This window comes from Vicia villosa, linkage group LG4 (genome assembly GCF_029867415.1).
Source record: "Vicia villosa cultivar HV-30 ecotype Madison, WI linkage group LG4, Vvil1.0, whole genome shotgun sequence".
Taxonomy (NCBI): Eukaryota; Viridiplantae; Streptophyta; class Magnoliopsida; order Fabales; family Fabaceae; genus Vicia; species Vicia villosa.
In genome coordinates, this window is record NC_081183.1 from 4,825,014 (window position 1) to 4,839,579 (window position 14,566).

At 39.1% G+C, this 14,566-nt stretch overlaps 1 protein-coding gene and 1 long non-coding RNA gene across 4 annotated transcripts; both read left to right on the forward strand.

The window, feature by feature from the left end:
* The first annotated feature begins 3,962 nt into the window (after positions 1 to 3,962).
* On the forward strand, positions 3,963 to 4,584 carry LOC131598732 (uncharacterized). Of its 2 annotated transcripts, none has more exons than XM_058871316.1 (2): positions 3,963 to 4,308; positions 4,444 to 4,584. In XM_058871316.1, exons 1-2 carry the CDS (start codon positions 3,973 to 3,975, stop codon positions 4,462 to 4,464), a joined length of 357 nt encoding a protein of 118 aa, XP_058727299.1. In that variant the 5' UTR covers positions 3,963 to 3,972; the 3' UTR covers positions 4,465 to 4,584. The 2 variants fall into 2 exon arrangements, with proteins under 2 accessions (XP_058727299.1, XP_058727298.1); XM_058871315.1 differs by having other exon boundaries at positions 3,963 to 4,303.
* Positions 4,585 to 4,592: 8 nt separating this feature from the next.
* On the forward strand, positions 4,593 to 5,590 carry LOC131598733 (uncharacterized). 2 transcript variants are annotated; one of them, XR_009282373.1, is made up of 3 exons: positions 4,593 to 4,706; positions 4,806 to 4,978; positions 5,309 to 5,590. It is a non-coding gene; the product is annotated as an uncharacterized LOC131598733 (long non-coding RNA). The 2 variants fall into 2 exon arrangements; XR_009282372.1 differs by having other exon boundaries at positions 4,599 to 4,978.
* Positions 5,591 to 14,566: the final 8,976 nt, after the last annotated feature.

A 14,566-nucleotide genomic window follows, 5' to 3' on the forward strand; every position in this document is an offset into this window, starting at 1 on the left:
AAACAAAGGATAAAGGCTCAAGTTCTACTTAACCCACCCCTCTTCATGATGTCCTCCAGTCCTACGTTCAGTTAGTTTGACACGAGTGTTCATCTTTCAGGAAGGATTGTGATGGATGAGGATCCTTTGTAGCTTTGATGGAGGTGGCAGTCACCCTTTGGTGCTTTTATTGATGGTCACAACAACTTGTCCCTTGGAGGATTTTTGTTTTGCTTTTGTCTTTTGCTTTCCCTAACTTTTGCCTGGACAGAAAGTTTCTTTTGATTTTGGTTTTTGTTGTCCAGCGGGATATGCCCCAGTTTTTGCCTAAGTCATTCGCTTCAAAGCTTTTCTTTTTGACTTAGCGGGCTATTGCTTCTTTCTTTTTTGATCATGATTCAATACTTTCTTTTCATTCTCTTTTTGCCTCGTTCGGGAACAAGTTGTATGGCTTTTGTGATTGACTTGAAGGAAAGGTTGTGACTGCCCTCTTCTTAGTGAATGGGAGACATCCATTGTGGATTGTGCTCTTTTGTTGTAGGATATGAGATATGATTGATCCTCTGATGGAATACCTGAAAGTCGAGCGCTCAGTCGCACTAACTGAAGACTACCCTGCCCCTTGGTTAAGATTGAGGGTTTTGTATCTTTTGAAAAGAAACTACTACTCCTTTGGCTCAAAAGGGGTTGACGAAGGATTCACTCCCTTATAACTCCGGTGTTTGAGGATAGAAACAATGCCTGTACATCATCAGCAGGATCTTGTTCCAAAAGCATACAATTAGTGATTCATGTGTTTTTGATTTTTCATCATCCTCCTTTTTTTAGTTGCTTAAGACAAATGAGTGGAGTATCAATGAACATAATGACAAAGATGGAATGATTTGAGAAAAACATGTATATTGCATTATTTTTATTTATTCAAACAGAATGAGTTTCTTACAATGAGGAGTACTTGATAACAACAAAAGTAATGCAGTTGAAAATACTTGAGAAATCTATACAATGGCAAGCTTGGCCTTATTTTGATGCAAATGAAATGTTCTCTGACAAACACAAAGTCTTTAGGCTCCATTGGTGGAAGGTGCCCCCTTTAGGGGGCATGGAGTTCTCTGATAATAGCTTGATCTTGTTTGTAATTCCCCATGATTCTTTGTTTATTGTCTCTTGTCATGTATCGGTGTCGAGGAATCGTCTTGTCTGATCTGATGGAGAGGAAGAAGGTAAGAGTCTTGGTAACCATGGGTGCACATGCATGAATGCAAAAATGTTAATGAAAATGCAAATGTATCATAAATCAGGATCAAGGATCAAGGCCTCTTGGATAACATCCTCTCATGGACAATAAGATATGGTCGAATCCTCCAGATTCAGAGGTTCGACGTTGCTTTCTGGATAAATAGCTTGTGCATAAGTCAAAGGCGGTCGAACCATCCAGATTCAGAGGTTCGACGTTGATTCTGATAGATAACCTTGCATAAGTCACATAAGGTCGAACCCTCCAGATTCAGAGGTTCGACGTTGATTATGATAGATAGTCTGAACGGGCATAGGGTGGGATGGAGGCTTGTTTTCCTGCAAAACAAAATTTCCCAACCCCTCTCACAGGTGTGATCTAGTATAAGGTAGGTCAAAAAGCCAACAGAGGATTGAAAGTAGGCGCTATCATACGATATTGCCTCGTTCAACCAAGCTCTGCCCGTGGATACATGATCGGATCAATCAGACATACGTCTTCTGTCCGTCATGGCCACTCTATTCCTAGTTCCTAAGGTATCACTCATGGCCTGGGTATTGGGCCTTTTACCTCATAGAAATCCCACCCAACCTGCAAACAGAGAAAATATGCGGCCCCCACGGGGACCCATAATATAGTCCAGAATGCGAGAAAATAAACATGATATGCAGGCAATAAATAGTCATGATATGCAAGGCATAAAGAAGTAAAGCAATAAAGCAGTAAAGCAATAAAGCAATAAATCAATAAATGAACACCCATAGAAAAGAAATCAAACACAAGCTAGGATCGACTAAGCTAGGTCCCCAGCAGAGTCGCCAGCTGTCGCACGCTCGCGAAAATGAACAGAGTCGCCACCAATATATTTATCCCATGAGGGAAAGGAATATCAGAAAACCTAGAATAAGGATAAGAGAAGGTCTTGCGACCAGAGATCGGGTAAGAAGTCGGTTACGCAAGGGGAAGGTGTTAGCACCCCTCACGTCTGTGGTACTCCACAGGATCCACTTATGTTTGTTCTATTCTAAGGGTGTATACATCTAAAGCTTAATTACTAAGGGAATGCATGCAAATGAAAGAAGAGAAACACGGGGAAAATAAGGTTTATAAATAATTGTGCTCGCTTAGGCCCCGCGACCCAATGCCTACGTATCCTTTTCAGGAATCAGAGCGCCGTAGTTCGGCTCTTTAGTTTTTGTTTGTTTTTGTGTTTTTTAGTGAACGACGTTACATTCGCACTCCGCTGCTCGACCTCTGGAGTCTTAAGCTGGGAATGGAGCGGAAACAACGTGTCCGATTAATGAGAAAGAATGCCCTGAAGGCAAGAGAAAGAATGCCTCGGAGGCAAGAGAGAAAAGAGATTGGTTTGTGTCTTTTATGTGTGATTCCATGATGGACGAAAACCTACTACAAGGCATCGCATCACTTCCTCACTTTGATTAGCTCTGAGCCTTTATTAGATATTTTGAAATGTTTTTGGTTGGGTGTCTTTTAAGGGAAATTAATTTGTGACTTAGATCATACCAAAAAGAGTTTTGTTTTGCATATTTAGAGAAAGCACATCGAGGCCTACGCCACAATCGTTTCTCTAAATAACGGTTAAGAAATACATCGAGGTTTCACACCTCAATCATTTCTTCTCCGCTAAGTAAAGGAGATACAAAAAGAGTTCTTTTGTGAATATTTAGAGAATGCACATCGAGGCCTACACCACGATCGTTTCTCTAAACAACGGTTAAGAAATACATCGAGGCTTCACACCTCAATCATTTCTTCTCCGCTAAGTAGGAAAGAACATACATCGGGGCCTACGCCCCAATCATTTCTTTCTTACTATGAAATATAGTAACGGTATGATCTTCATCGATATTTATTAAGTATTTTAAAAGTTGAAAAGAAAAGAAGGACAACTAGCCTAAAATGAAAACTAGTCTAATGTTATGATTCTACCTAAATGTTAGGAGCAAAAAGCGACATGAGAATATAAGCATAAGCGGAGATCGAAATTACAAGTAAAAATACAAGTAAATAACGATACAAGAATTAGTGTAAAATGGCTAACATAAACACTTGAAAATATGGTACAAGACATGAAAGTGAACGATGCAACATAGTACAAAAAATCAAATTTAAAGGACTATTTATTTTTATTGATTTTTTTATGTGACAAAAAGACAAGAATTTAATCAAGCAAGTGAATTAAAAATACAAGCCTAAAACTATTATTTTTGTGATTATTTTACTATTTTTATATGTGACAAAAATTCTATCAAGGTCTCAAAATTAATAAGAGAGAATTAGTATTAATTATCAAAATGAAAATGGCAAAAAACTAATTAAAAACTAAATTCTAATAATAGATATAGGGGGGTGCAGCACTGAATATAGTGGTGTAATAGCAGTTAGGGCGCTGGCCCATTGAGGCAGGCCCAGGACATTATTTTTGTTTCAGATTGTTGGCCAAAAATGGATAGCACGGGCCAGTGGGGTGTAAATGGTAAAACGGCCCATGTGCGATTTTATTGTTTGATTTTCTTGTCAAAGAAGTTGTATGGGCTTCATAGGTGTGTGCTTAGCAATTACGACCCAGGGATTGTTTTTATCAGATTTTCATACAGAAAAAAATAAAATTTAAAAAAACAAATTAATAATGGAAATAATGGAAAAAGAGAAATTGGGGATTAGGGTTAGGCTTTGCGCCGTTTCAACTCTTTCTCTTAACTTCTCGTTCTCGTTTCTCCTTCGTGGAAACGGCGATGGCCTTCCCCTCCTCTCCGGCGAGCGTTATGAACGCCGCCGCAACTAACCCTTCTTCTACCTCGATCTCCGTCTCTAATCCCAACCTCATTCTTTCTAATTCGTCCCTCAATTCTCTGTATTTGATTCACAACAAAACCCTAAGAAGCCTAAGAAAGCGATTACAAGATGATGATGGACGCTACTGCTCAATTCATGGGGGAAACAATCAGAAGACCACAATCTACCGTATAGCATCAACAATGGCGCAAAAGAAGATGAATGATGGAAATAGCGATTCGAAGACTTACCTGAATGTGAGCCGAAGATGGTTGTTGAGGAAAACCAGAGGTGAGGTAATATTAAGCATCCATTATTCTTCAGTTCTTTGCTCTTCTTCTTCTTCTTCTCTTCTTCTATTTCTGAATTTTTGCTTTGAAACTCTGTTGATTGTTATTCTACGATTTGTTGTTGTGTTGATGTTATTGCAGTTAGAGATGAGGCGAAGATGATGATGCTGTTTGAAGGAATTTGTTGAAGATGAACGAATGGAGTTGGTGGATGGGAGCGTTTCTTTGGGAGATTGAAGGTGAAGAGTAAGAGTGACGCCGATGGTTGTGATGCTGAGATGAACGTTGGGTGAGGCTCGTTCTTGGAGAATTTGCAGTGATGTCGAGGCGATACGAAAGCGAAGTTGTGAGGAAGATTGAGGTTTGCGGACTTATGTATGGATTGACGATGATGAAATCTTCAGGTGTTGACCCTTTTCTTCTCCTTCTTCAATTTTCTTCTTCAATTCTGTTATGTGTGGATTTAGGATTTGGCTTGTGATAGTGATGATGGTGAGGTGCAGGTTTGGAGTTAATTCGATGAAGATGAAGGTTGAGGTTGCAGAGTTTGAAGATGGGTGAGTATGGAAGAGAGTGAAAGCGTGGAGTTTGTGATGTGGAACTGAGAGAATGAATGGAGTGAAAATGGTGGAGAGGCTCAAGAATGATTGAAGTCTCTGTTATATAGGGATGAAAGGTTGGTTCTCTTCTGAAGTTTCTGTTAATTCAGTTAGAATTCTGTTAGCTTTTCTATTGGCTATAACTGAATTAGTTAGGTTTTTAAGTTTGTTATGAGTTGGTTTAGGAATCTGTTAGGTGTTTTAGAAGTTAGTTACAAGGGAAGTTACAATTCTGTTATAACTGTTAGGATGAGTTAGCTTTCTGTTGGAAGGTTAGTTGGTGGTTTGAAACTGGTTAGAGGTGAGTTATGCAGTGTTTGTTAGTACTGGCTGAAACTGGTTTTTGATATGGATGTGGCTGCTGTTTGATATTGGTGTATATGACATTTTTCTGGTTTGATTTGCAGGTACAGGCTCAGTTTTGAAGATGGAATATGGGGCTGAAGTGAATTTATCATGCAGCGGGCTCGGTTCGACTTCAAGTGCAGGCTGCAGAGCATGAAGAAAAAGGAAGAGGAACTTGGGATTAGTTTTAGGTTTAGAAGTGAGCATATGATGTTTCTTTTTTCTTTCTGTTCCATGTTCCAAAAGTAGACAAACAGTAGGGTATTGGTATGGTTTGTAAATAATGGATTTCATTTGTAAATTTGAACTTGAATGAATATATTTGGAATAATGTTGGTTTTGAATGATGTGATATTGAGAATGGATGACGAATACATTTGTTGTTGAAATTGTGGTGATCTTTGAAAGAGCTTTGAATAAAGAATTCCAATTACTCTTACACTCCATATTAGCCCGCACGAATTTTCTCTCCAAACTCAACATGTTTACAACCCACTCTAATCAAGTTATTTGAACATACATTTAAATTCATGACATTGAATAATTCCAAACAAGGGATCCCTATGATCAAACTAAATTAGTCTTGCGCTAAAACTCTTATCTTCAACCATCAGATTTAATCCAGGTTAATTGCTCTCGGCCTTAAAATATCTTGCTTTGGTGAACACACGATGGGGATTCCTTGAAATAAATGATGGTGGAAGCATCAAGGAACACCTTGGCATGAAATCTCATGAGAATTTAGATGAAGAAGAGATTCATACTGCCCAAAAATTAAAGCTTTAATCTTATAATCCAACACCCGAAGTAACATTTACTGAATCATACTTGAATGAAGTAGAAACCCCAATCTCCAAGATCCTTGAACCCAAGACAACTTTATTGATTTAATGATGCATGAGTTATGACGACCTAAGATGTAAATGAATGAGAAACATAAGCCAATTAGAAATAAAATTAGGAGGGCAAATTTTGGGGTGCAACACCTATTTTCTTTGATTTTTTTTCACAACTTCAATTAATTATTTAACTAACCAAATCAATTCATTTTTCATTCATTTTTTACACACCTCTTATTTAATATATATATTTTAAGAATATAAAAAAAATCATCAAAAAATATTTATTTGATACATTTTTAAATAGTTTTAAAATGACTTGTTTTTAAGTAATTTTAATACTTTTAAATACTATTTTTTATTTGATTTTCAAACTTAATCACTTGTAAATATTTTTTGAAGCAAACCCTAATCATCTAAGTGTTAATTGAGAATAATCTTTTGTTTATCTTGATTAAATTGACTTCTTTCAAAATTCAAATCGTTTTAAAACAAGCAATCGCGATTCTTTTCAAAAACGATAAACCATTTCTTTTTTATTTTCAAAGGAAACTATTGATTAAATCTTTTTAATTGATCAATTGATTTTCAAAACAATGTGGGGCCTCTAGAATATTAGAGAGTATAAGTCCCTTTCGTCTTCCTTTGTACAGTTTTTCTTTAAACAGAAAACTTTTTTTCCAAATTACTTCCAAACAGTTTTTCATACAAACAAATCTCACATCTTTTTTTTTCAAAACCATCCACCATGTTTTATGAAAATAAAACATGGGCCTCTCGAATATTAGAGAGTATAAGTCCCTTTTCTTCTTTCTTTTTACAGTTTTTCTTTGTACAGAAAACTCTTTCAAAACAAACTTTCAAACTGTTTTTTCAAACGATGCGTCTGTTAATAAAAGAATCAACCATGTTTTATAAAATAAAACATGGGCCTCCACATAGGTATAAGTCCCATTCCTGTACATGAAATTAGGTATTTCATCGTACATCCTTTTTGTACATACACCTTTTTTGTACATACCTCGATCAGTTTGTTTTTTAACTTTTAATAACAAATCAAAAATGAAGGTTTTCTTTAAATCTTCCCAAAAATACCATGGGCCTCCATGTAGGTATAAGTCCCAAGCCTTTTGTAAATACCTGTTTACATAACTGTTGAATAAACTCAATGGACCTCTCCCCGAGTATGAGTCCCGAGCCCCCGTGTATACAAATGGATCATGCTTACAGGTATATTTCCTTCATAAACTCCATTATATACACACACTTTGTCATATGTATGTGCTTGTTCATACTTGTTCATATCTGTTCATATAACTGTTCATATTTGTTCATGTACTTGTTCATGATTGTTCGTACTTGTCCATACTTGTGATTGTGTTATATATACTTGTTCAACTTAGTACAACACTAGGTTCCCCATAGCCTCCTATTGGGCTTCGTGCAAAGAATCTCCCTAGTTTAGGTTAGGACATAGAGTATGGTTTCCCGGTGAAATCGCTCTAAGAGCTCAAACCAACTATACCATGCCTCCCTTTGGGCTTTGTACAAACGAGTGACCCTCCCATAGCCTCCTCTTGGGCTTACAATGCAAGGACCCTGGATTGTCCCTCCCATAGCCTCCTCTTGGGCTTACAATGCAAGGACCCTCGGATAGCCTCCTATTGGGCTTCGTACAAGGACCCACGGGCTTCTTATAAGCATCCCCCAATATCCAAAAACAAATACCCTAGGAGATTAGACATTTTTCATCTCTATGCTAGGAGTATCTCTTATATATCATCACAAACAATCAATCAATCAAACTTTTTTTGCCACAAGGCTGGCTAATCAATCAAACTTTTTCTTGCCACAAGGCTGGCTAATCAATCAAATCGTTTTTCCACCGTACTGGCTGATTAATCAAAGTTTTTGTCACAAGGCTGACTTCATTGAATCTTTTGCCACAAGGTTGGCTGATTAATCAAAACTTTTTGTCACAAGGCTGACTTCATTGAAAGTTTTTGCCACAAGGCTGGTTAAACAAACAAAAACATCTTTATCATTCTAAGCGCCATAAGTGGCATGGCCCAGGGCTTATAATGAAAAGATTTTCAAACAAAAATCAAACAGATGTATGTGATGATATAGATTAGATACATCTAGCATTTAGACGACATTTGTCTATTTTCCTTTGCTTCCACTAGCATAAGTGGGAACTACGATTGCTCTGACTTTCTCAACATCCCTTTGAGAATACGTAGGCACAAGGTCGATCCTTGGCGATCAAAACAAAACAAAAAAAACCATTCAAACCTTAGCACCCGTAGACCCCGAGCTACAGATGCTCTGATTCCCTCTAAGGGATATGTATGCAGAGGATCGCGATGATCTTTGCGAGCATAATCAAACAAACACCTTAGGTCCCACCTTTTTCACAAGAACCTCTCAACAACATGGAATGAAAAACAAAGCAAAGAAACCTATAGAGTACTATAGATACGTTGGGTGCTAATACCTTCCCTTCGTATAACCAACCCTCTTACCCAAAGATCTCTCCCCCCACTTTTAGGTTATTGCAGCTTTTTTCCTTTTCCTCCTTTGGAAATAATAAAAAGTTTGGTCCGTACAAAAGAAAAATCATTTTTTGAGCACTCGAGCCCAAAGAAGGCATCAGGTGTCTCATCCCGAAAAAAGACAACGATTTTTCCCCGCGACAGAAAAATGGCGACTTCATTGGGGACCATCTTTTTATTGTTTCCAAAGGAAGGGTTATTTCTATTTGCTTTATTTTTCATTTCATTTTTTGTTATATTTGTGGTTCTGGTTCTGTTACTTGTGTGGTTCTGTTACAAGTGATACATTATGGACAAATCCTAACCCGGATTAAGTACACATAAGAAATTAGGTGGAGGGTATAGTCATGTGCAGGCGCACGTGAGAATCCTTCCGCTCAGTGGAGGTTCCTTGTTGGTAATATATGTTTAGCATGTTTCGTAGCGAAGACATTGTTACTTTCATTGAACTGTAGAAGCTGAGAGACCGTAGAACCCCAACCCATCCTTGCCTTATTAGGTTGTGGTGCAGAAACTATTCAGGTGAAGACTTGGATTAGTTGTCATGCGGAGAACCACACTCAGACGAGTTTTTCTTGAGAATATTACTGGCTCATGAGTTTAATTGTGGAAGGCCGGTAATATCCGAAAGAAAAATGTAGACTCTGACGTATCAGTAGAACATGTCATGCAGGTGATTAACTAGAACTATCCCATTTTTGGTTCTCTGACCTCATGCTCGTGACGTTGGACCTTTGAACCTATGCGTTACCATGTTTGTGTTACCATGTTTGCGTTACCATGTTTGTGTTGCCATGTATGCGTTACCATGTTCGCGTTACCCTGTTTGCGTTACCATGTTTGTTTCACCATGTTTGAATATGTGGCATCCATGCATTCATGCATTCATACCTTCATTAAAAAACCCATCTTTTTCCATAAAAAACATGATTTTTCCAAAAACAATTTAGAGAATTTTCTTTGCAAACATTATAGGATTAAGTTATGGAAAAAAGGTATACCAAAAAGTACGGTTTCAAAGCACCTGATGTAGAAAGACTGATAGAGTTAGCATCTTCTGTACAAGATCCTTCTAATTTTAGGAAAAGTTATGGAAAGCTTTTGCCTATTTTGAACACTCATGTTGATGAAGGACTTCTCAAAACTCTGGTTCAGTTCTATGATCCCGTCTACCGTTGTTTTACCTTTCCAGACTACCAGTTGGTACCGACCTTGGAAGAATATGCCAATCTTTTGGGTATTCCTGTGTCTGACAAAATACCCTTCAATGGTTTGGAAGCCATTCCTAAGTCACACGTCATTGCAGCAAGTATCCACATGAAAAAGTCTGAAGTAGAGAGTAATTGGACTACCAAAGGAAACCTCCCGGGTTTAACCTCACACTTCCTTATAAAGAAAGCCTTTGATTTCATCGAAACTGGTAGCATGATAGCTTTTGAAGCTGTACTAGCCTTGCTCATCTATGGGTTGGTTCTGTTTCCCAATGTCGACAACTTTGTTGATATCAATGCCATAAAGATCTTTCTGATTGGAAATCCTGTTCCGACTTTGCTTGGTGACATGTATTTCTCTGTCCATCACAGGAATCGCCAAGGCGGTGGAATCATTGTATGTTGTGCACCTTTGTTGTTCAAATGGATTGTTTCACACTTACCCGAGTCTCCTATTTTCACGGAAAACCAAGAAGGTTTGCGTTGGCCTCGAAGACTTATGTCTCTTACTAATAATGATATTCATTGGTATACCTTGGCTCGCTGTGGTACAGAAACCATTGACAGTTGTGGAGAGTTCGCCAACGTACCCCTCATTGGTACACAAGGAGGAATTAACTACAATCCGGTCCTAGCCCGACGACAACTCGGGTATGCAAATTCAATTAAACCCGTTGGTCCTACAGTGGAAGGCTACTTCTACCGAGAAGGGGATAATCCTAAAAGGTTGAAAGCGAGAATGGTGAGAGCTTGGTACGACGTCCGATGGAAAGAAAAAGGTGAGGAAAGAAATTGCATTGCCATGGACGCCTACACCTGCTGGGTAAAGAAAAGAGCAAAAGAGTTCCAAATGCCTTATGCTTATGAAAAACCCATGTTTCCTGCAGTATCTCAACGACCCAACATTCCCACTATGGAGGAATACCAAGACACTTTGGCTAAAATGAGGACAGAAAAAGATGCTTGGGAAGAAAAGTTTCGTAGCACTGAGGTGGAAAACAGAAAGTTGAAGAAAAGAGTGAAAGAACATGAAGAAACTCTCTATTATCAGGATGGATGGCTCATGAACAAAGATGAGAAGATCCGTCGGAAAGATGCCGCAATCAGGAGGTACATCAAAGAAAGCAAGAAAAATCTTGAAGCCTCGACAAGCAACGCTCCGATGCCTGACAATTGGAAGAATGTTGTTGACAAACTGAGAGCTGAAAAGGCCGAGTTGAAAGCTCACTATGGGAAAGAAATCATGAAGCTCAAGCTGCACAACGCATTTGGTTCTTCGTCTGATGAAGATGCTTAGGATTGTTTAGCTTTTTATTTATCATTTGCTTTTGTAAGGAGCTACGCTCCAATGTTGTAACATTTCCCATTATTGCAATAAAAAAAAATATTAATTAAAAAAAAATGAATAAAAGAATTGTTTGTGTTCAAATGTTTGCAAGGAAATAATCTTTAAAATATTTGGAAAAATCATAAAATTTCTTTTTGCATACATCATTCTGCATATCGAGTCTGTTGTATAGAGTCTCATCTTTTGGATCTTTCTCCAATAGATCGTCAAGCTGTCGCGTCTCAAAGTTTCTCGACCGCGTTCGCAATCAGATCACAGATACAATACTCGTTCAAGTAGAAGAAGAGTAATGGAACACTCTGAACAAGAGAATATTGAGCTTCGTGGTACGGTGACCACCCTTCAGGAAAATTTGGAAAGTCTCACTACTCTGGTTGACTCCTTAATGGCCGCACAGAATCAGCCGCCGCCACCTAACAGTCAAGCAACAGTAACATCTGAAGTCACTGCTCCAGTTTCTACAGTTGCATTCGGTATTCCATCTTTCTCCATGCCAGAAGGTTGGGGCCCGCCTTTCAGCTTCGGTACAGGTTTCTGCCATAATTTCTCTGGGGTTCAAACAGCTACAACTGAAGCACCTGCTGCACAAGGTTCGGCGTTTATTCCACATTCAGGGGTAACTTTTTCCCAAATCACTATGGCACTCTCTCAGCCCACTATGACAATTCCGACCCCTACGGTTCACACTGTTCCTTATGATGGTAATGAGATTTATCATGATCAGGGTGATAGCACGAATCAGCGTAATCTTGTGGGAGATCTCCAAGAGCAGTTTAACAAGATGCAGCTAGAAGTTAAAGCTATCCGTGGAAAAGATTTGTTTGGAAAGAATGCCCAGGAGCTATGTTTGGTTCCCAGTGTACAAATACCTGCTAAATTTAAAGTCCCTGACTTTGAGAAGTACAAAGGTAGTTCTTGTCCACAAAGCCATCTTGTGATGTATGCCAGAAAGATGTCTACTTATGCAGATAATCATCAGTTGCTTATCCATTACTTTCAAGACAGTTTGACTGGTGCCGCACTGAAGTGGTACACAGGCTTGGATAGCACTAATATTCGGACTTTCAATGACCTAGGTGAGGCCTTTGTCCGACAATACAAGTATAACTCGGATATGGCTCCGGATAGAGACCAGCTTCGATCCATGGCTCAGAAAGACCATGAAGCTTTCAAAGAATATGCCCAACGATGGAGAGAAACTGCTGCTCAGATTAATCCACCGTTAAAAGAGAAAGAGATGACCAAGATCTTCTTGAATACTCTTGGTCCGTTTTATTATGAACGCATGATTGCTAGTGCTCCAAGTGATTTCACCGAAATGGTAAATATGGGGATGCGTCTAGAAGAAGGAGTCCGAACCGGACGTCTGACTAAAGAAGGTGGATCTTCAAGCGGAACCAAAAAGTTCGGAAGTGGTTTCCAAAAGAAGAAAGAACAAAGTGTTGACATGGTATCCCAAGGGAGGCCAAAAGGAAATGTCAATCGTCCACGACAGGTAGCTGCTATTGCGCCAGTCGTTAACACAGCACCGAATCCGGGGTTTACTCCGCAGTTTCAACAACAACAGCCTCGACCACAGGATCAACAGTTTAATAACAGTCTGAATCGTGTGCAAAGAGCTCCACAGTTTGATCCGATTCCAATGACCTACACAGAGTTGTACCCTGCTTTGATTGAAAAAGGTCTCATTCAAACTAGAGCACCACCACCAGTACCTGAGAAACTACCATGGTGGTACAAAGCTGAGGTCTCATGCCCTTATCATCAAGGAGCACCTGGCCATGACCTTGAGCATTGCATAGCTTTGAAATATGAAGTTCAGAGGTTGGTTAGATCTAATCTCCTCTCTTTCAGAAATCTGAATCCTAATGTGCAAGCAAATCCGCTGCCCAATCATGGAGGGCATGTTGTAAACATGGTGTACGGATGTCCTGGTCCATACCGAGTCTATAATATCAATTACTCAAGAGCAGATTTGGTACAAATGTACGCCACTCTCTGTCAAGGACAAAATTTCCGCATGCATCACTACGGTTCCTGTAGCATATGTTGTGTGGATTCCCATGGATGTTCCATTGTGAGAAGAGATCTCCAAGTACTGTTGGATAATGGTACTATTCAGATCTACAGAAATAGGGATGAAAATGAAGTTAACATGATAGGATGTTATCCGCATGAGCTTTTAGTCTCAGATATCAACTCGGAAATGCCTACAGTTAACGTCATCGTTCCTCATTTCAACATGCCTGAGCGCATGGAAGTTACTTACAACAAGCCGAAGGTTCCTATTGCTCCTTTGATCATTTGTTTACCTGGACCTGTTCCCTATGACTCTGACAAGGCAGTTCCATACAATTACAATGCCACAATGATAAAGGATGGACAAGAAGTTCCTTTACCTACTCTTTCATCTGTTGTAAACATCGCTGATGTGAGTCGAGTAACAAGAAGTGGACGTGTGTATACTCCACTACCTCCAAAGCAGCCTGTTGCTCCTGCAGCCGGACAAAATCCTGTTGTTACACCAGTAGGAAATCCTGTGGAAACTCCTGTCAGTAATACAAACACTGATGTTGGTCAGTCCACTGGAACCAATGTGAATCCTGACTTTGATGAAATTTTGAAGCTTATCAAAAGAAGTGAATACAAGATTGTGGATCAGCTTATGCAGACTCCTTCAAAGATCTCGATACTTTCATTGCTTTTAAACTCAGAAGCCCACAGGGAAGCCCTGATGAGAGTCTTGGATCAAGCTTTTGTAGATTATGATGTGACTGTTGACCACTTTGATGGGATAATAGCTAACATAACAGCTTGCAACAATTTAAGCTTCTGTGATGAAGAACTCCCCGAGGAGGGTAGAAATCACAATCTTGCTTTGCACATTTCTATGAACTGTCAGTCAGACTCTTTATCCAATGTGTTGGTAGACACCGGATCTTCCTTGAATGTGATGCCAAAGACGACTCTTGCTCGCTTGTCTTACTAAGGAATGCCTATGAAATTCAGTGGTGTAGTAGTCAAAGCATTTGATGGATCGCGAAAATGTGTTATCGGTGAAGTCAATCTTCCTATGACAATTGGTCCACAAACATTTCAAATCACCTTTCAGGTCATGGACATCCAAGCTGCTTATAGCTGTCTGTTAGGACGACCATGGATCCATGAAGCAGGGGCAGTAACTTCTACGCTCCATCAGAAGTTAAAATTTGTAACAAATGGAAAATTGGTAACAATCAGTGGAGAACAAGCCTTGATGGTGAGCCATTAATCCAATTTCTCTTTTATCGGTGCTCATGATGTGGAAGGAACTCAGTTCCAAGGTCTCTCGTTAGAAGACGAATCTTCCAAGAAGAAAGCATCAATC